General features: G+C 39.5%; 1 protein-coding gene and 1 long non-coding RNA gene across 3 annotated transcripts in view; one reads left to right on the top strand and one right to left on the bottom strand.

The window, feature by feature from the left end:
* Positions 1–11,603, top strand: part of PIP4K2A (phosphatidylinositol-5-phosphate 4-kinase type 2 alpha) — a 115,209-nt gene extending 103,606 nt beyond the window's left edge. The window contains exons 7-10 of one of the 2 annotated variants that reach the window (XM_040589832.1): positions 2,170–2,283; positions 6,141–6,384; positions 7,388–7,491; positions 9,283–11,603. In XM_040589832.1, the coding sequence (XP_040445766.1) occupies positions 2,170–2,283; positions 6,141–6,384; positions 7,388–7,491; positions 9,283–9,363 (543 nt within the window). In that variant the 3' untranslated portion in view covers positions 9,364–11,603. The remainder of the gene's footprint in view (positions 1–2,169; positions 2,284–6,140; positions 6,385–7,387; positions 7,492–9,282) is intronic. The other variant, XM_040589833.1, reaches the window with a different exon arrangement.
* Positions 11,604–16,122: 4,519 nt separating this feature from the next.
* LOC121087652 lies at positions 16,123–18,641 on the bottom strand. The gene is made up of 3 exons (XR_005827693.1): positions 18,535–18,641; positions 16,728–16,779; positions 16,123–16,616 (listed from the first exon to the last, which is right to left on the bottom strand). It is a non-coding gene; the product is annotated as an uncharacterized LOC121087652 (long non-coding RNA).
* Positions 18,642–19,753: the final 1,112 nt, after the last annotated feature.

The following is a 19,753-nucleotide window of genomic DNA, read 5'->3' as shown; positions in this document are numbered from 1 at the left end:
TCTAGTTTAATAAATAACTTGGGTATACTAGGTGGAAAGACAATCTGAGGATTTTTTTCTTTTTTCTTTTTTTTTTTTTTTTAGGGGCTTTGGGCTAGAAATGAAGGGAGCTTAACTTTCTGCATTCTTGTAATTGTTGCTTCATCATAAATTAATTCATCCAAATCTCCTCTCCATTCTTAAGCATCCTACACACTGGATTCCATCCTCCGGTGTTGGCAACATCCCTGGATCCACAGTCCTGCCTCTGCAGAACTAGCCCTTGTCCATGGGGCAGTTTGCTTGATTGTGTATGATAATCTCTACAGCTGTTAGTCTGGCGTGCTTATCTGATGTTTCCCCTACTCATTTTCATCCTAAACCACTTACTGAGTAGGCCAGAAAGAAAATCAATGCACGCTGCACTGTCATATTGTAGTAAACAATTCATTGTGAGCTTCAAGGAGTATCTAACATCATCTTTAAGTAAAGCAGCAGAGCACTGCAGGGTGACTCCTCCATGGAAGGAGTCTGGGATGGATGAATGGTTATAGCTCCATCTCAGCTGCCTGGGAATTGTTCCTTTTATTTTAAATTAAAATTGAAGATCTTTATATTAGAGGGTATTTTAATATACTGGAATGTTCTAGATGCAACACAGTAATAATACAGAGCAGCCAGACTGGGACCTCATTTTTTTCCAGAGTCCACAGGCGTCAGGTTGCAATGGATTTAACATGGATTCGTAACTATAAAAATGTTACTAATTGCTTAAGTGGTTTTGAGCAATTATTGGAAGAGAAGGGTCATGTTTCTAAACAAAAGCAGTATTGTGGGATCTTAAGCAATTCATAAATCGCAGGTGCAAAAAATAAATCTGGACAGTTGGGGAACTAAGTTCAGCCACTTAGGTGTACAGCCCAACAGCAAAAAGAATTTCTGGCCATTGTGAAGATCTATAAGGGTGTTTCAGGGTCTGCTATGATGCTCACATTTTTTAATGCTGTGTTTTCCAATATGTACGTTTTGGAGCAGAAAAGATAACCTCTGAGATTCTTTTCCTTACTGTGTCGTAGGAAGATAATAAGCTTTTTGAAAAATACTGTCTCCAGTAAGGTTATAAGCAATATTGGACCAGTTAAACTTATGGAGGCTATTCCAGTGGACTGATGGTGGCTGCCTTATATTTCTAGCAGAAGGACTTTTAGATTAAGGGGAAATTATTTTATTTGAAGTACCCATTAGTTCATGATCATTGAGGCTTGCAGCATCAGTTGCTCTGCAGCTTTTTCTCTGTAAAGAAAACCTGTTCTTAGTGATTAAAGGTGGGGGACAGGGAGCAAGGCTGTTGATTACTTTTAATGGGCCAATTTTTTAAAGGTTCTGATTGCAGAAGCTACTGTTACTTTGAGTTTGGTTGACCAAATACCCTGAAGGAACTGCTCTTTTGTTTGTTGGCTTGCTGGGTTTTATTAAGTAAACTTCCATTCACTGCCCTTCAAAAACACACCGTTTGAGGGGTCTTAGTACTGAATCCAGTGGTTCCTCCATCTGGCTGTCCTAAATGCTGCTGCAAATGACTTCATGGGAGAGTTGAAGATGATCAACTAATGTTTCAACATTTAATTACATATTTAAAAGGCAGTGGTCTGCTCTGGCATTTGTCACTTCTAAGCAGCATTTCATAATTCATGTTCACTTGATGCTTTCAAATAATTATTTGATATTAGACACTTATGAACGTGCACAGTAGCTATGTAAAATGCAGTCCAGTCTGACCATCTATAAGATATGATGCAAGCACTTTGTTAGGAGGTATAGATTGTGGTTTAACTTCGCTTATTGCCAGTTACCTTGACAAACGACATCTTGGAAGAAGCTTGATGCAAATCAAGTATTGAGTCTGAGATTTTGTCTTCGCTACATTTGCTGCACACCCATTAAACTTACACCTTCTAGGCCATCTACAGGAGGAATAAACTAAGGAAAGGGCTCCGTGGGTGCAGTTACGGAATGCTGCGTGCCGTGGAGGTGCCTCTGCTTCCCCTGGAGAGGCGGCTCAGCAGTGCCCTCCTGAGTGCAGGGGAGCTCCAGAGGTGCCACTGCCAGCAGGGGGGCCGCGCTGGGCCAGCATCTTCACTGCACTCCTCTTTGCGATCCCACCCTTACAGGAGTTTTGGTTTATTTTAGGCCAAAGAGCTGCCGACGTTCAAAGACAATGATTTTATTAATGATGGCCAAAAGATTCATATTGATGAGAATAACAAAAAGATGTTCCTTGAGAAACTCAAAAAGGATGTTGAGGTAAGAATGTGCCTGTTCAGTTATATGCGATTAAAATGTGTGGCTAATTACAGATATCCCAGGAAATTGTACCTGTAATTCATTAATGAAAACTTGTTTATAAGGCTGTAAGCACTATTTTAAATGAAACACAATTTAAACTTTCAGGAATTGATCACTGCTTTTGCTGATGTGGTAAATGGCTTGCCTGCCATAGCTGGTTGCCATACATTGTCCCTGCCTTGATTATGTGACGTTAAAATGATGGTACTACTTAGATGCTTTACAAGCCTAGTACTTCCAAATGCCCCCAAGAGAGAGGTGAGTATTGTTAGTTGTATTTTACAGGTGGAGGTACACCAGAGCTGAGGCCGTACATGGAATGTAGTCCATAGCAGAGGATGTAGCATCCCCACTCATAGCTATGCGTGTTCTAGTTGTTTCATATTAGTAACCCAGTTTGAAATTACCTTAGAATTGCAACAGTAGAGTACTTCAGTAATTTGTGTACAGCAGTCAGACTCATTATCTTAATGTAGTAGTCTTCCGTATAAATTTGTAATTGGCTGAATATAGCCAATACCTAGTAGAAAAGTGGTGTGTTGTGGTTTAACCCCAGCCAGTAACTTAAATACCATGCAGCTGTTCGCTCACTCTCCCTAACCCCCAAGGGATGGGGAGGAGAATCAGGAAGGAATGCAAAACTCAAGCGTTGAGATAAGAACAATTAAATATAATCAAAATAAAATTGAGGCTAAGGATAAACAATAATAATAATATTTGTAATGAAAAGGAGGGAGAAGAGGAGAGGAATAAAATCCAACGGGAAGGGAGAAAAAAAAACAAGTGATGCACAATACAGTTGCTCACCACCCACTGACTGATGCCCAGCCAGTACCTGAGCAGTGATTACCAGGCCCTGGCCAACTGTCCCCATTTTATACACTCAGCATGATGTTCTATGGTATGGAACATCCCTTTGCCAGTTCAGGTCAGCTGCCCTGGCTGTGTCCCCTCCCAGTTTCCCGTGCCCCTCCAGCCCTCTCACTGGCAGGGCCCAAGGAACTGAAAAGTCCTTGATTCAGTATAAACATCACCCAGCAACAACCAAAAACAGCAGTGTGCTATCAACATTGTTCTCACACCAAATCCCCAAAACACAGCACTGCACCTACTAAGAAGAAAATTAACTATCCCAGCTGAAACCAGGACATGTTGATATGTGAATTTAATATTGTATTATAACTGATTTAGTACAGCAAATAGGAGAAAATAAATATTGGGCTAATTAGTTCACAGTTTGACTTCAGCTTCCATAATTGAAAATATTGTCACTAAAATATCATCACTAAAACATTTTGCAGCCCTTATACTCAAAGCTGTTTTCCCTGTTGAAAGAGACCCGGTAGCAAAACGTATTTGTGACTTAGTCAGACTTTCAGCTATTTATATCAAAATGGCTCTGTGAATTGATTTGTCTGGTTCTTCAGATCTATATCTCAGTAGTTGCACAAAACAAAATACTGTAACTTTAGAATTTACCCAGTAATTTGCTTTTGAGGAAATCTAATTTCCCATCTCAGTAATTATGAGAAATGTATGGTGATGATGATGAAAACAAGTATTTTGTGAAATATCAATATGTGATTATTTTATATTTTAAATACTGTGCTGGAAAAGTGCTCTACTGATGTCAAAGCTCTAGAGATAAGTTTATTTGGGTTTAAGTTTTGTGCTCTTTTAATGTGTACTGTTGTTGCTGACCAATGCTTTTACAGTAAGTGGGTTGCAAACGATATCTTAAATATGTGCAAGACGTGTGGAAGACACTTCATTATCCCAGAAAGTGGATTGTCTGCCATCTTGTACATAATTTACAGGATTGCAAACATAATGGCAGATTCCGTATCATGTCTTGAGAAGCTATTTTTATTGTTTAGAAATTTATACAGAGCATTATTAAATACTCATGTAAACCACTAATGACCTGGCACCTGATTTTAGTAATGGCAAGCTGTTCTTTAACCTTGTTTTTCTTTTATTGGTTCTTTTGCCCTCATTAGATAACTGGTAGTATATACTTTGTAGCCAATGTGTGAACGCTAACATTTCACTACAATGAAAAGCAATGGCAACACAGTGTATGATTACCTTATCACACAGGATTTATAGTTAAAACATATTATGGAGTAGTATTCTAAACTATATGGCTTTATAACCAATCTTGTTTGTCATTATGTAAATTGTGTTTCTGTATTTCTCTCATAATCAAGTCTTACATCCCCTTCCTATGTTCAGACAAGTGTCTATGACTGCTGTTTTGATGTCCTCTTGTCTATTTTCCTGTCTCCTCATTCCACTGAAAATGTCCTGAGAAAAAGCACATAAGGATATTTTTTCCATTGTAAATCACATGGTGTTTTCCTTGTGTTGATCTCCCAAAGCCTTTTTGCTGTCAGCAGCAGCACACTTTTTTTCCCCCCAAGAGCCGTTCTCTTCTAATTCGCAGTTCACTTTCTTTCCCAAGAGTCTGTTCTCTTTTGTGCTTTATTGTATGATTATTGGTAGATTTTTCTCCTGTCTGTCAGTATTTATCAAGTATCTGATGACATGGCTGGAGTCCTTCCACTTCATTGCCTTTAGCCAGTCTCATCTGCTCTTCTCATATGTCAGTGTATATCATCTCTTCAAACTTAGATCTCTTCTAGTCTTGTGAAGAGTCTTGCTTTACTGTATTATTAGAAACTAGTTTCTTCTTTCTTAAAACCTCTTCTCAATCTCACAATATTTCTTCTAGCAGTTGAGTTTACTATCATCTTCTTATCTCTGATTCCTGTCTTAGAATCAGGATTTTGACAAACTATTTCTCATTTCTTAGTATTTTATACTCATCTCTTTCATCGCTATCACCATTCCAAAGTCTGGCCTAAACCCCTTCTTCTCTGGTCTGCTCTAACTTCCTTTTTATAACCATTTAGAATTTCTAAAAAATGAAACAATACCTATTTTCAGCCTCTTTCTCTGCATACCATAAACAAGGGCTCCACAAGTTCAAAATCACAGTATTGCTTTTAGGCTGCAGCACAGCTCTGCCCTGCCTACCCCTCACCCCCCTGAACTGTTTATCCCCCTTCCCGCTTTTGTACTTTCCTTCACCCTCCTGTTAGCTTTCTGCCTTACCCTGTTCCTCTCAGCTAAATTAACTTTATCTATATGTAAAGTGTATTCATCTTTCAGTTTTCTAAAAACTGACATCCTCAGTCTTTATCCAAAACTACCCTTTCATTCACATTCACGTTTTACTTGTGTGATTTAAGTTGTGAGCCTGTCACTGTGAAGATAATATAGCATCATTTCGTGTTGTCATGGTGTAAAACGTCACTACTTTCCGCTGCAATAATATTTTAATACTTTTTCACGATTCTTTATTAAGGTTTAAAAGGGAGTGAGGGGGCAGTTTAGCACCAGATTATAGCACACCATACGCCTGACAGCACAGAGGCTGGTCTGGACGCTGAGCAGTGACAGGATAGCCATAATTGAAACACAAGATGGTAGTGACAGTCATCGTTTTGCCTGGGCACTGGTCTTTACTACAGGAAAAATTAGTTTTCCTGGAGGAAATTTTTCCCTGAGGATTTTGGGAGAGTGGGCTACAGCTTTTTTATAATACAAGTTGCAAGGGACCTGTGTGCTGTTACTACATCTGAATAAATTCAAATGTATCTCTGCTAGCTTTATCACTTAATCTTCCCTGTTGCTCTCTTAGAAGCGCCTGTTTTTCTCAACTGATGACACCTTTGTGGAACTTCTCTTGTTTCTAAGTGGAGCTTACATTTTTCAGTCATATTGATAAATTGCTTATTATCACTTTCTAGTTCCTTGCTCAGTTAAAACTCATGGACTACAGCTTGCTGGTTGGAATTCATGATGTTGAAAGAGCTGAACAGGAAGAAGTAGAGTGTGAAGAGAATGATGGAGAAGAGGAAGGTGAAAGTGACGGGACCCACCCCATTGGAACCCCTCCAGACAGTCCAGGAAACACGCTGAACAGCTCACTGCCTTTGGCTCCAGGGGAATTTGATCCAGCTATTGATGTTTATGGAATAAAATCCCATGAAAGTAAGTGGTAATAAATATATTTATGTTAAGATGTTTTGATTATTACACAAGATTCCTGAAGTCTTTGCATCCACGTAAAGGCAAAGGTAAACAGCAAAATATAAATTCAGTCTGCAGAAGAGGAAATTAGTTGCTCTTTGGTGCAGCAGAAAGCAGAAGATACTTATAATGCTCAGCACCGTCATGAATATATTTCTTAAATATTGTGACGTGTGGGGATGCAGTCAAATAATTCACCTACTACACAATCAAATCATATCCTGGCTTAGCTATTCAGATACAACAGTTCTCAGTTAATTCATGGATTTTTGTCATCCCTTTCAGGAAATACTGTATCTGTAATTGCTCTTTCCCTGGCAGATAAGATAACACTGTTAAGAAGAGTCTAGAAAGAATGAGGAAAGCAGCATTCCAAGTTATATTTCATGGTTCGGGTTTCTTTTTGAAAATTTGTGCACACATACCCGATTTCTGTGTTCCATCTAAGAAAGTCAACATAAGAAATGTGTAAGAAACCTGAAACTGGGTTTGAAGTCAGTGTATAAAACTAAGTATAACTTGTTACCTGTAGCTGTTGAAGACAGGAAGATTGTCTTTTTTTTATTTAATAAGAGTTTACATGAATAAATGCATGTTTTTATTCATAAAGAAAAACTGATCTTGTTTGTTGACACAGAAGCATTACCTTTCATATAAAACTTCATAATTTTTCCACAAAGGAAGATGAAATCCACATTCCTTTTAGTGAGCAATTATTTCTATTTCTGCATGCTGGTGTTTTGTTTTATGTTCATTTAGGGGGGGTTGCATTATATATGAGCACAGTTAAACTCTCAGTTAAGGACAGCTTGACCCTGTGGTCTTTACAGATCTGTGATTCTGACTGACATTAACGTGTCTTAGCTGCTGACTGAGCCTTATAGAGTGTCCTTTGTTAGAAGGAAGACTCATGATTAAAATGTCTCAAAAGGCTTCCTTACTGCCATGTGTTTGCCACTTGCAGATGCACCTAGGAAGGAAGTATACTTTATGGCCATTATTGACATTCTTACTCATTATGACGCAAAAAAGAAAGCTGCCCATGCTGCAAAAACGGTAAAGCATGGGGTAAGTATCTGGGTTGGGGTTTTTTCCTCTGATTCCATTTATACTTCTGCATTTTTTGTTGTTTAGTGCACTGATATAGCAATGTTCAGGAAATCTAGGGAAAGGGGAAATAGATCGGAAGTTTTTCAGGTTTTTTCTAGTTTAATATGTAATACAAAAGTACAGAGCAACTGCTACACATTACGTACTGAGAGCAGAACTCCCTTTTCAGCCGTACGCATAGCTTTCTTAGCCATAAAGAACTCTAGTGAGATGCCTTTTTTAGGACTTTGTCCTAAATTTGTGAGACGCGCCTTATTCTTGCAAACAAAGCTGTTCAACAGCACTGTGAAAGCTGTTGTGAATCTGATTTCAGATGCAGGGCCCTAGTGATGGTTTCATTATTCAGTACAGCCTATTGAAAGTTTGTTCTTCACCATATAATGTGTCTCACTTTACAAAACTTATTAAAAAAAAGTACAATTTGCAAAATTAAGCATAAAACGTACATATTAAATATCAGAGACCATTCAGTGAAGGTTTCTGTTTGACTGCCATGAATTTCTTTATTTCAACTGAAATTGCTGCTTAGCAGCAAACACCAAAGAACCATGGTGAAGCAGCCCAGTCTTCCAGAATTATGATTTATATCTACCATTATCACTCCTATGGTGATTTAAGAATCAAACTTCATAAACTTTTTAAAAGGAGCATAATCATTCATGAGACTAAAATCCCTTCTCTGTCTAAGTTTCTAAAGGCTCGGGGAATTGTGGGGTGGTTTAAGCAAAGGCTCAGGGCTTTTTAGTTTACAGTAGAGTGATGCGGAATGCTCAACAATAAACCCTGCACAGGCCTGTAGAAGGTATTTTTTGTCTCTGAAACAACGCTCTCATCACTCTCTGCTCCCAGAGCAGCTGAAAGTAGATGCAGGCCAAATGCAGCCATTACCTGGCAACTGTTAATGAACTTCGAATGTAGCAGGCTTTAAAAACTCACGCTTCTGACTTAAATAAAGGATAGAAATATGTTGAGGATAACAACTATGATTATTAAAGCTGACTGTGATTAGAACTTACTACAGAACATTATTCGCTGTCTCTCTGTTCTTAGCCACCTGACACTGAAGTTTGTTCATTAATTACACGTATGCAATTTTCCCCTTTTGTAAACAGGAAAAATATAAATAAAAATGTGTGTGGCTAAGGCTCTGAAAACTCGAGTAAAAATATGAATGCAATTGTGGGTTCATTGAAATAGCTATTGTACAGCTGTATTCAGTGAGTCCAGATTTAAATGCATATATGTTGAAAAAATGTTACTAATTGTTACCATATATTTCAAACAAGGTTATCTAGCATTCAGATAGCAATGTAAATTAAACAAGCGTTGACATGCCAGATATGAGTATGATACTTCGGTCTTCTCTGTTTGAAAGTACTGCTGCTCAACAGACGAGAATCTGTTGAATCAGTGAGTAGCATGGTTAAGTATGCAGTAGAAATAATATAGGAGACTGAAGTACAATGGAAGTAAAAAGTAGTATGGAAAATAAGAGAGAATACATTTCAGGAATGGAAGATGTGTGTCCCTGCAGTTACGGTGGCGAGTACTGAGTATCACTGTACTGGTGTGAAGCCTAAAAAGCCATGAGTAGGATTCTGTTTGAGGGTCATTACAATTTGCGTTCTAGTGTCTGGTTCTGACACTGCACCGTGAAACTCATTGAGTAAGTAACACTCTCAGTGCCAAAGCATCAAATAAAATACTGCTTCTTCCTTCTTTCCTCTCCCCTCTCAATTCTCTGTATAGGCTGGTGCAGAAATTTCAACTGTTAATCCTGAACAGTATTCAAAGCGCTTCTTGGACTTTATTACCAACATCTTGACGTAACCTATCATGTTACATAGGACAGACATGAGACCTGGGGACAGCAGCAGTGGCTACAAGTGTAGGGAAAAAAAGGAACTCAGAGAAGCACTCATCTTGCAGAAAGCAACCCCTTTGTTTACATCTGCTGGCAAAGATGACTGAAGTGGGGTGGAGTACTCGCTTTAACAGCTGCCTGATATTCCCAGCGTAGTTCTAGCTATTTCTGACTCTTTTGTGTGTGCAAAAAAAAAATAAAATTAAATAAATAGAACAGCTTACTCAGAGTGCACTGTGACAGTAATACTCTGATGCTACCAGCTGAAATGGAATAAGTGAGCAAAGAGATGTGGGGTGGGGGTGGGGAAGAGTAAATGCATGTTAAATCTACAATATTGATATCAAATTGTAAACTGTGGATCAGTTTATTTTTTGAACTAAAAAGATACATGACAGTATTCTTCATGATGATGATGATGATGATAATGAAAACCTTACTGCGAATGTTACACTTAAACCCTGCACACTGGCACTCCTTAAAAAAGCAGCTGCAACAGCCCTTGGTGCCAGAAGCTTTTCCTGTTTGGTTCCTAACAGTTCGGGTTTTTCCTTTTTTTCCTTCCTCTCCTGTTTTTGTCTTCTTTTCAGCACATTGCATCAGGAAGTTCAGCCTCTCAGACATCTGAGAGCTGGCATCTCTTATCTTGCAAAGAGCTATAATTCACGCTATGTGTACATTTTTTGCTACAGTATACTTATGTTAAGGGAAGGCTTTGCTTATTTCACTTTGTTACCTGAGTTTTCCTTTGTTTTATATTCTTGCAATATAGGAACTAATAATGTTACAAGTGGAAAAAAAGCTTATCTGAAGAAGGTGCATAGTTTTGGGCAATAGTAGCTCCATCTTTCACCCATCCTGAAAGATGTGCACACTGATAGAAATTCCATTCCCTTGTAATTTACTGGGAATTTGAAGTTTAAATGCTTATGTCGTACTGTTGAAACAGCAGTATTTTATTATAGATTATCCCTCAAAAAATGAACCCTGAATTTTACTGTTTACATTATTAGGAAAACAGGGATATTTCTGAATTTCAGAGCCGTGTACAATATATGACTTTTGAGTTTACATGTAAAGTTATTTTGCAGTACAAATGAAGTAATGTTTGTCATCTTCCAAGGTGTAATGTGCAGTAATGTACTAAAGTGAATGTCTCGCTCACCTCCGTGATAGACACTTTTACAATAAAATGAGAAAGGGTATTTCAGAGGGGTTTTTCCCAAGGTCGTCTTTTAGCATCAAAATGACCTGTCCTACCATTTACTCAAGTTTGATTGTATAGTACATTGCCTAAAACTGTGCTGATCATGTTTAACTTGTTTAAAATTTTTAAACAACAACATTGTATTTCTTCTCTTCTTGTATTTTTCCCTGAAAGACTCCATGCTTGAAAGAGACAAATTAACATACGCTTAAAAGGTTATCTACTTATACACTGTGCTAAAGCTGTGCCTTTAAAATTTCTTTATTGAAATTGTTAGATTTTGTAGGCAACGTGAGAGAAGTCAAACCCTCCCCATCATCATTTATCACTCGAATCAGGAGTGCCAGCATGCCTTCTCCATAACTAATGTCAGTGCTGTTAAGCCTGCAACTGTGCATAATGGATGTAGTGGTTTACTTCAGAGGAGCCTATACAATAGCAACCCGTTACACTCTCTTCAGCGGCCAAAGGCAATACTATCCCTGTTGCTGTGTACTAATTTTTTTCTCCTTTCCCCAGCCTTTCCTACAGGTTTTTTTGTTACATTTGACTTAGTGATGTCCGCAGCACTGTAATGTATGTGTATACTTTTGTATTGTATGTATTTAAATAAGTTGGTACTGTGGCTTGGTTTGTTTGGGGTTTTTTTGTCCTCTCCCTATATACCCCAGTTGCCTACATTCTCACCCAAGTTTAATTTTCTGAAGTATGCTGTGGCTTCTTGAACTATAAAGCCATGGGGAGGCCCTGAAGTAAAAACAAGGTACACATACTTGGAGTACATATTTAATTGCAGCCAATGAGTGTACATTTTTAGACAATTTTAGACATTTACAGCAAAGAATTCTTTTTGTCTGTGTAGCAGTTTTGTCACTCATTCTTGTTGATAAACTGTTTATTTGGACAGGGCAAGGAAGACTCATTAATGTCTATGTTAGTGCTTAGGTTACACTCCAAACATGAGCAAGGCTTTATAAAATAAAGCACTTTGATGACTCACTAGGTAAATCCTTTGTTCTTGTGTTTCCACTGTGGTTTTGATCGCTTACAGATGAATTTTGGATGTTAAAATTAATGTAATGTGTAGCCTGTGTCGCAAAGGAAAAACTAAGAAGCTTAAAACTTCTGATTAGATTTTACTCTGCTTCTACCATGCTTACTTTACGTGGCTTGAAACATTTAGCCTTTGGGGGTTTGGGCTTAGGCTGTGCTCTGAGAGCAGATACTGAGGTTTGTAATTGATGATTCCATGGACTAAATCCTAACGTTACTACAAAAACAGAAGGATCATCCACAATAGTTAACTGATAGAACAACTGGCAGAACCTTGCTAACGTGTGTAAAATCTTACGCTAAACCAGTTATTTTAAAAGTACTTGGGAATAAGCCCAAATAATTCATGGGGAGGAGGGAGGGCTTTCTGTTCTAGAATTTCAGGGCTTTAAGTGCATAACACAGCCTGTGCCACACATCAGGGGCAAATGGCAGAGAAGTGTCTTTTTGTCTTTATTCAGATTAACTTTTAATTCTCTTAATACATTTGTCACTTTTCAGTTCTTTTCAGTTTATTGCACAGATATAGCAAGACAGTATTTTCAGCAACATTTTTACCTGTAAAATACATGTGACAGAATTAATGACAGCATAGACATCTGCAACAGGGAAGATGGTTGAGGAGCTATTCTGTTAAAAGTAAGTGAAGTGATAGGGAGGGGAGAGATATTCAGCCTCTTAATTCGTTACCTAATGATGTCTCCAGTGTTAATCTAGGCCTGCACTTCGCACAGCTGCTCCAGCTGCTTAAGGCCTAGTATGAACATGGTGCTCAATGAATGCTGCTCAAGTTACATGGATCCTAGCTACAGTGGACAGCAAGTTCCCTGGCTGGTTCTCTGTGCATGCCACTCAAACCATCTACCACGCATTCTGAACAGGCTGCCAAATTCGTGCACTGCTTTTATACTACAGATGTGCATGGGCGGTTGTTAGGTCATTTCTCAGTGCCACCTCCCTCACAACAGAAAATAAGAGCTTCTAATCTAGAAAAACAGCACAATGCGCCAGATCTAAAAACATACTCCAGTTCTTCTGCTCCAACAAACTATTCAACAGCTGATGTGTTAGTTAGGCTTTCCTCTCTTTTTTGCTAAGACTTCTTTCTGGACATGCTCAGATGTAACTTCTCGGTAGGTACACAACATTTAAGTTTTAAGCCACCCCCATCCTCTGAAGCGGTGGTTTAGTGGGATTACTCCTGCAGCCTGCCCTACAGCACTGTTCTCTAGCTGACACTGAGTCGTCTTCATACAGCTACGTAGTTAAGATGTGCAAAGCCCTGCTGCTGCCTGTGGACATCCTGCTCATCCCAGTCTCGGCGCGGGGCCATCCCCAAGCCATCTAGCTGGTGATGTTTCCCTCCTGCCTCTTCTGCATCAATAAGGGTGATTGCCATTTCCCTTTGTGGAGTTTGCTACAGGGCATGCTGTGTTTGATTTGCATTGCTGAGTTCAGCGAGCAGCTGAAGGACCTTGTCTTTAGTGAAAGTGCATATATGACTATGCATAGGAAAAGAGTATCTTTCCTGATACGTGTCCTCTCCCTCTCACCTGAAGAAAACCTAAAGGCAGTGATGATATTCAAGGTAGGATATCCAACCGGCTTATTAATGCAAAGACTGCAGCAAAATAAATGTTTAAATTAAAAATTCTTGGAAACAATGTTTTTCTATGTCAACTACATAACCTAAATGTATAATCTGAATTTCCAGCTCCCTCCCTCGTGCTTGCTTCTTTTTTTCTGATGTAATACTGGTTAGTAAGTCCCTGCATTGAGTGCAATCACTGCATTCTGGTGGTCTCATACCTCACCTTTATCCAGTGTCTGTTCTATATGTGCTGTCCACTTGGATTCTTTCAAACTCTTACATGTTTAATGGGGAAAAGAATAAAAATAGAGAGCAGTTAACTTACAGGAGAACTCTTGTTTCGTCTCTTCCTTTCTGTCCTGATTTCTCTATGGCAGGTATTGTTTCTGGAAATTGGTACGTCCTTTATAATGCAATGCAGTAGCAAAGAGCAGAGCCTGCATAGACAGAGCAGTGTGCTGTCTTTAGTCTAATCTGGACAATGATGCTGGTTTACTCCTGCTTGAGGCTGACCAGAGATCTACTTTCATGCTACAACAAGGGAATGTGCATGAAACAAGTAATTGAGGAAGTGCTTAAGAGCAGCATCTTCAAGTGGCAAAGGCAATTTGTGTGAGATTAAAATCACTAACAATAGCCCTATTAAAACTGTTAGAAAACCGGGCTGGAAAGGACTTGAAGATACAGTTACAGTCTGTTCCAGAGTAGTTCAACTGCAGATAAACACTGGCAAAAATTGGGTTAATCTTTTCCAGGAAGGGTAGTTCCATGACTTCCCTGTGCTATCCTCTCCCATGCCCCGCTAGCTGTATCATTAGAAAGATTTTTTCTAATGCTTTACCTGACTCTACATTACTACAATTTAAGCCTGTTAATATTTATTCTATCTACAGTGGACCTGAGAACAATTTATTCTCTTTCTTTTTCAGTTTCTCTTAATGTGATCCTGCCTCTGTGTACTGAACAATGTAAATATTAGCTTTTGCACATACTAAATTGAATATTCCCTTTCCTTATTTAACAAAATAATCAAAATGGTTTCAGCCAGACAGAATGACCTTTTCCATTTTTTGTAATGCCTAATTTTTAAAAAAACAGCTGTTAAAAAGGTGTTTCTTGATTGTTAGTCACGTTTTATAAATGCACTTAGATTTCTATTCTGAGAACTTCCTAGCCATCCATTTACCATCTAATAAAAAAACTGTAATCATTGCTGTTTGAACAGAATGCAGTTTCAAAATGAGTATGTGGCTACTGCTTAGCTGTAGTTGTTGCTGTAACTGCAATAAAATAGTAAATGCTTTTCTCTTTTCCCAAAGTAAACAATATCATGATCTTAACTTTCCTAATTATGTTCCTTTTTACGGCCTCTAGTCTCCTCTCCATCAGCAATATGACAAAATAATGATTTGGTCGTAAGTATTAAGACACAAAAAAACACTTCTTTGTGAGCTGGCATAAACTCATTCTTGCCTGGTGTTCTGAATATTTGTAGGCATTTTAGTTACCGCCCAATATGCTTAGAGTGAGTTTATAAAGAGCTCCTACTTTGTTCCCACTCAATCTGATTCATATAGTGACTCATTTTATTTACTGATGTGTATCTTATTGGACTAAATGGCATTTGTGAGAACCTTGTTTTGAAGAGGTTTGGCACTTGCATACAAGCCTGGAAGGTGATTTAACTCATTATGTTTCTCCATTTCTGCTATTTCACCTTGTCTCCGCGTAGGAAGCCCAAGGCCAGAGCATTCTACTTTCTTTTCCATTTTATGTATTTTTAAATGGATGCATAAAAATATTTTGTTAGAAGAACCCCAGTCACTGTAATGCCTACAACGTATTTGGCATACCAAGGCAGATACAAGGGCTAGCTGCAGTTACTGGGCTGACAGCAATTGTAGTTTGCCTTCCACCACCCCAGGGTAACAGGGTCATGTTTGATTCTGGTTAAGAGAAAGTCCAGCATTGCCGAGATGTGCCTGCTTATTCCACCAGCTTGGATTTAAGTGATGCATAAGAATCTTTTCTGCCCAGGTATTTTTGGCCTTGAAGGGCTTTACTCTTTTCCACTTAGTTCAATAGCCAGTCTTAGATAGAAGTTTACGTGTACACCAGCTGTACCAAAGACTGTGTATTTGGGGTGGGAGACTGTTAAAATATCAAATTGTACTGTGCAATTACGACTATCTATAGGGTACAATGGAAAGAATCTGCTTTTAGTTAAGCATGATAATGAGCATGCTAGCAGTTAATACTGTTCTTCTGCTTCAGTCATAGCAAAGCTCTGTATGGAAGGAAAAATGATAGTGTTTGATCTGATTACGTTGTAGAGCGTTCTAAAGCAGAAGTTTTCCAAGTTGCGTTTTGCATGGTGCAGGCTGCATCGTCTCTGCACTGGGCTGCTCTTTCACCCCAGGGTGCAGGAAAGTGGGATGGCAGTGGGTCTGTTGAGTATACATTTGTAACCTTGAAACTGGACCCAGCTGTACAGTGGTACTTTTGGAGGTTCCAGTCTGGAGGGAGAAAAACATGCTTTCTGTACAACCTAGCGTTACTTCAGGAATTGTGGAGTTTGAAATGGCATCTTGGATTTAAGTAATGTCCTTAAAGAATTCTGTATCGCTCCTTGTGGCGCTTCCCACATCAGCCACTAGCCTGACAAAGCTGAAATGCAGCTCCCTGCTTACCTTCTTACTGTTCTGCTCTGAGGCAACCGAAGTGTGTTACAGGGCTGAGAAGGCTTCAGGGGCTGCTGGCAAGCGCTGCTCCCAGAGCATTAGGAAGTGAAAGAAAATAGATGGTCTCCCCACACACCCACTCCGTTATTTAAATGTTTTCTAAAATCACCTCATCCATTATGTAGCCTCCTGATCTCTCACACCAGTCTCCTCATCAGACAGACCCCCAACAACCACACTTTAGGAAATGTGCACATGGCTTATTGTTGGCATTTGTCTCCCACTGTTCCTGCCCCTTTCATTGACAGGTAGACATGTAACTGTCTTTTTTGCCACCAAATTGCAGGACAGAGTAGATAAACCCACCCAGATTAGTCCTCCAGGTACTTAATTTATAAAGACAGGGAAAAGAAAAGACACAAGGGAAGACTGAGTGGGGATGGACACAGACACTGCCTGCTTCACCTGAAACCCGGCAACTAGGGACAAATGTGGGGCAGGCAAGAAAACTGCTCCAATGCTGTTACACAGCTGCCTGCCTGCACAAGCCCTCCACAAACAATGGCATCTGAGCCATGTACACCGCTGAGCAGCGTCCCACCACTGTGCTCCAAGTTCTTACCTTGCCAGGAGGACCAGCTGAACACTTGGTTTCCTTGGTAGGGGACTTCATCAAGCAGGACTAATCTGATAAGAGAAGTGATTCATTTACTTCTAGGGAGAAAAAGAAACTTCACACCACAGATTGCAGTAGCAAGGGTTTAGGGTAAGGGGAGGGCAGAAACCAAAAAACTTTACCTTTTCTGAAGCAGCAAGGAGGAGACTACTGAGGCCAGCGGAGGAATAAAAGCTGAGAATGAGAAACAAAATACAGGGAAGCTATTAAGAACATACTCTACAAAATCCCTGAGCAAGGTGTGTCTGCTGCATGTTCCTGGGTTTGGCATTAACTGCAGCTGCTCTAGGGTCAGGAAGGACAATCCCTTATGGATCTCTCTTAAGGAGCAGAGAAAAATCTCAGACCATAAAGATTATGATGCAGAAGGAAAGGCATAAAATATAAGGTTGACAGCACCATAAAAGCATTTTATAATAGTCCCCTTCTCACCTGAAATAATGTGCAAGGTGCTATGGTGTAAGATTAGAACTACACCAAAGCAGAGGATCAAGCATAGAGAGCAGAATAATAGCACCTCATTTAAAAAAAAAAAAAAAAGTATTTAAAAGCAATGCAATAAAAGCTTCAAGGAGATACCCACGCAAAACATAATTAAATTGCTAGGTTCACATCATACAGTAGTATGCTAATACAGAAAAGACTCTAAGATGGCCACACAGGACGTTTTCATCATCAAAATAAGCTGTTTCTGTGACCCAACGTTGTACTAAGTTGTCTGGCCTAAAACAGGTAATTGTTTGCACAGGTACATTTGGGCAAGGGGGAGGGAGGGTTAACCCATAAGGAAATAAGCTTCTCCGATAAGGCAGATGTGAAAAGACTCTCATTCTCTTAAGGTCCTCTATGAAGTGGCCTCTTCCTTCTCAAGAACTCTGTGTGAGGTTGGGACCCCCAGTCCAGCCTTCAGGTTATTAAGCAGCTCTAAGTGACCTTGGAGAAGGTGCATCGGCTGTCTCACCAATCCATTAGATGCAACCACTGCTGCAGTGAAAGAGCAGAGCACAGCTGGTGTCCTAGAAGTCACCCAGTCTGATATGTATATATTGCAGTTACAGGCTCACGCTTTGAACATGTTGCTATTCTGGAAGATTAGAAAACAAATGTTTTAAACATGAAATGCTCTCACAAAATGTCTTTTGGTACTTATGAGCCTCTAGAGAAGAGCTGCTGTCCTGTACACTCCTGTGCTGGTGAGCAGGGCTCATTATCCAGACACCCTCCAAAAGCACAGTGCCCTGCATTACCACTGAGCAACTGTACATTTATTAGCAGAATTACTAAAACAGCATTTGTTGAATTCCTGTCAAACATGATTTCAAAAAAAGAAGAAAAAAAAAGAACTGTTGTTAATAATCAAATTCCGTTACACACTAAAAATAAAAAGAAGCTTTTTCAAAAAGGTGAGAAACAAAGCAGGTTGCATGCTAGTAAAGATGAGTATGCATCCCAATTTAGAGCAAAAGGGTGGGAAACATTGTGCAGTGAACCGTAGCCAACCACGGATGCCCAGAAGGTGAAGGCTGAAGACGATCTTCAAACATAGCCAAGCCTTATGCTATTAAGCGCTTTAAAAATCAAAACTACCAGTTTAAATTAATCCATGCTTTATAGGCAGCCAATGTAAAGAATGCAGCTGGGACATAATAGGATCATGGTAACTCAAGTCAGGGAGCAAATGAGTTGTTGCACAGTGCACAAGCTGTGAGCGAAACAGAAACCCTGCTGAAACCCTGCTCAGAAAGAATTGCACTCCCGAGCGTTGTGGGCACCAGGGAAAGCAGCTATAACCCAAATAAAGACCGGGGCTGTGCTCTCCAACAAAACCCACATGCAGCATCTGAGACCTCTGGGAGGAAGGAGTGGTGGGAAGGAAAGCCACTGTACTTAACCTGTTACGATGTTTCGAAACATGCATTCTCTCATTACCTGGGTCAACTACACAAGAGTCTGCACAGTTACGGGACTTGCCAGCTCTTAGAAAAGGTAATTTCACAGCCAAGCATATCCAGAGGGCTACATTTCACAGCTGATCCCGAAAAGGGAAGTTGGGAAAGTTCAGATAGTTCAAAGAAACCAGCCAGGGATCACATACCAACATACTTCTGGCTATTTTCTAGATTTTTTGACCGATGTTTGGGTTTAGGTCTTTCATACGATACAGCTATTGCCATGAAGTCACAGCCAGGAAATTAGATGTTAACAGGCAAACTGTTTCTAACCCTAATCATTGCTATTTTGCTAAGCAAAGTGATTTTAAACAGACCTCCCCTGTAGCCTGATGTGTTTAAGCAAGCACCTCACAGTAAGTAAGTAAGCTTTAGCCCCTTCTTGCTTACTCCACAACTTGAAATGTTACCTTTCCAAACTAACTCGCAGCCCAGACTGCACTGCTCTGTTTTTTAATCACTGTAGTAGAAAAGGTCTTACCTACTTCCCTTGCATTCCCCATCCTTACAGTCACAATCAGGTTTGGCTTTAACTATGACTTTCCTATAGCAAAGATTTACAGTGGTAAAAAGTTGTCTTTCTAAAGTCCACTCTGTCAAGCACAAGCCGTTCCTTCAAACCATTATTCACTTTGGAACACATTCAACACATCAAAAGAAATCCAGAGGCATTTGAAATATCTTCTAACTTACAAATAACCAAGTTAGAAATGAAAACTTGATCCAAAGCTCAGGGAGGGCTCCATCTAAATACAATAGTTATTGAACCAGGTTCTTCAAGCATAACCTTTTCATCACCAGTGACTCACAGATTAGTCCCTGTGAAACTAAAAGGTGTTACTGTTTTAACAGTGCCAGCATCAACTCAGATTTCCTGTCTTTCTTAGCAAGGATCTGGCTATATCATGGTAAAAGTACTTACGTTGTTAGCCCATATTCCAATATTTATTTATGATGGTTACTGAAGTACATTCTGCTTTGTACCCACATAAGAATTATGACTGTACCTGTGCTAAAAGCTCTACAGCATAACTGCGGCTCTAAAAGCAGTCAGGGCTGCTCACCAGAAGGTTTACCAAGTATAACTATATTAAGTATAATTAGTTAGCAAGACAGATGTTTGGACAGCCTTTCTCCTGAACAGTATCTTCAGTCCCATTTGTCTAATGCTCCCGCAGTACTTAACAGCCAGCTCAAGC

Source organism: Falco naumanni, chromosome 4, assembly GCF_017639655.2.
Source record: "Falco naumanni isolate bFalNau1 chromosome 4, bFalNau1.pat, whole genome shotgun sequence".
NCBI lineage: Eukaryota > Metazoa > Chordata > Aves > Falconiformes > Falconidae > Falco > Falco naumanni.
The sequence above is the reverse complement of the archived record's forward strand: the minus strand, read 5'-3'. Positions and strand labels throughout refer to the sequence as shown.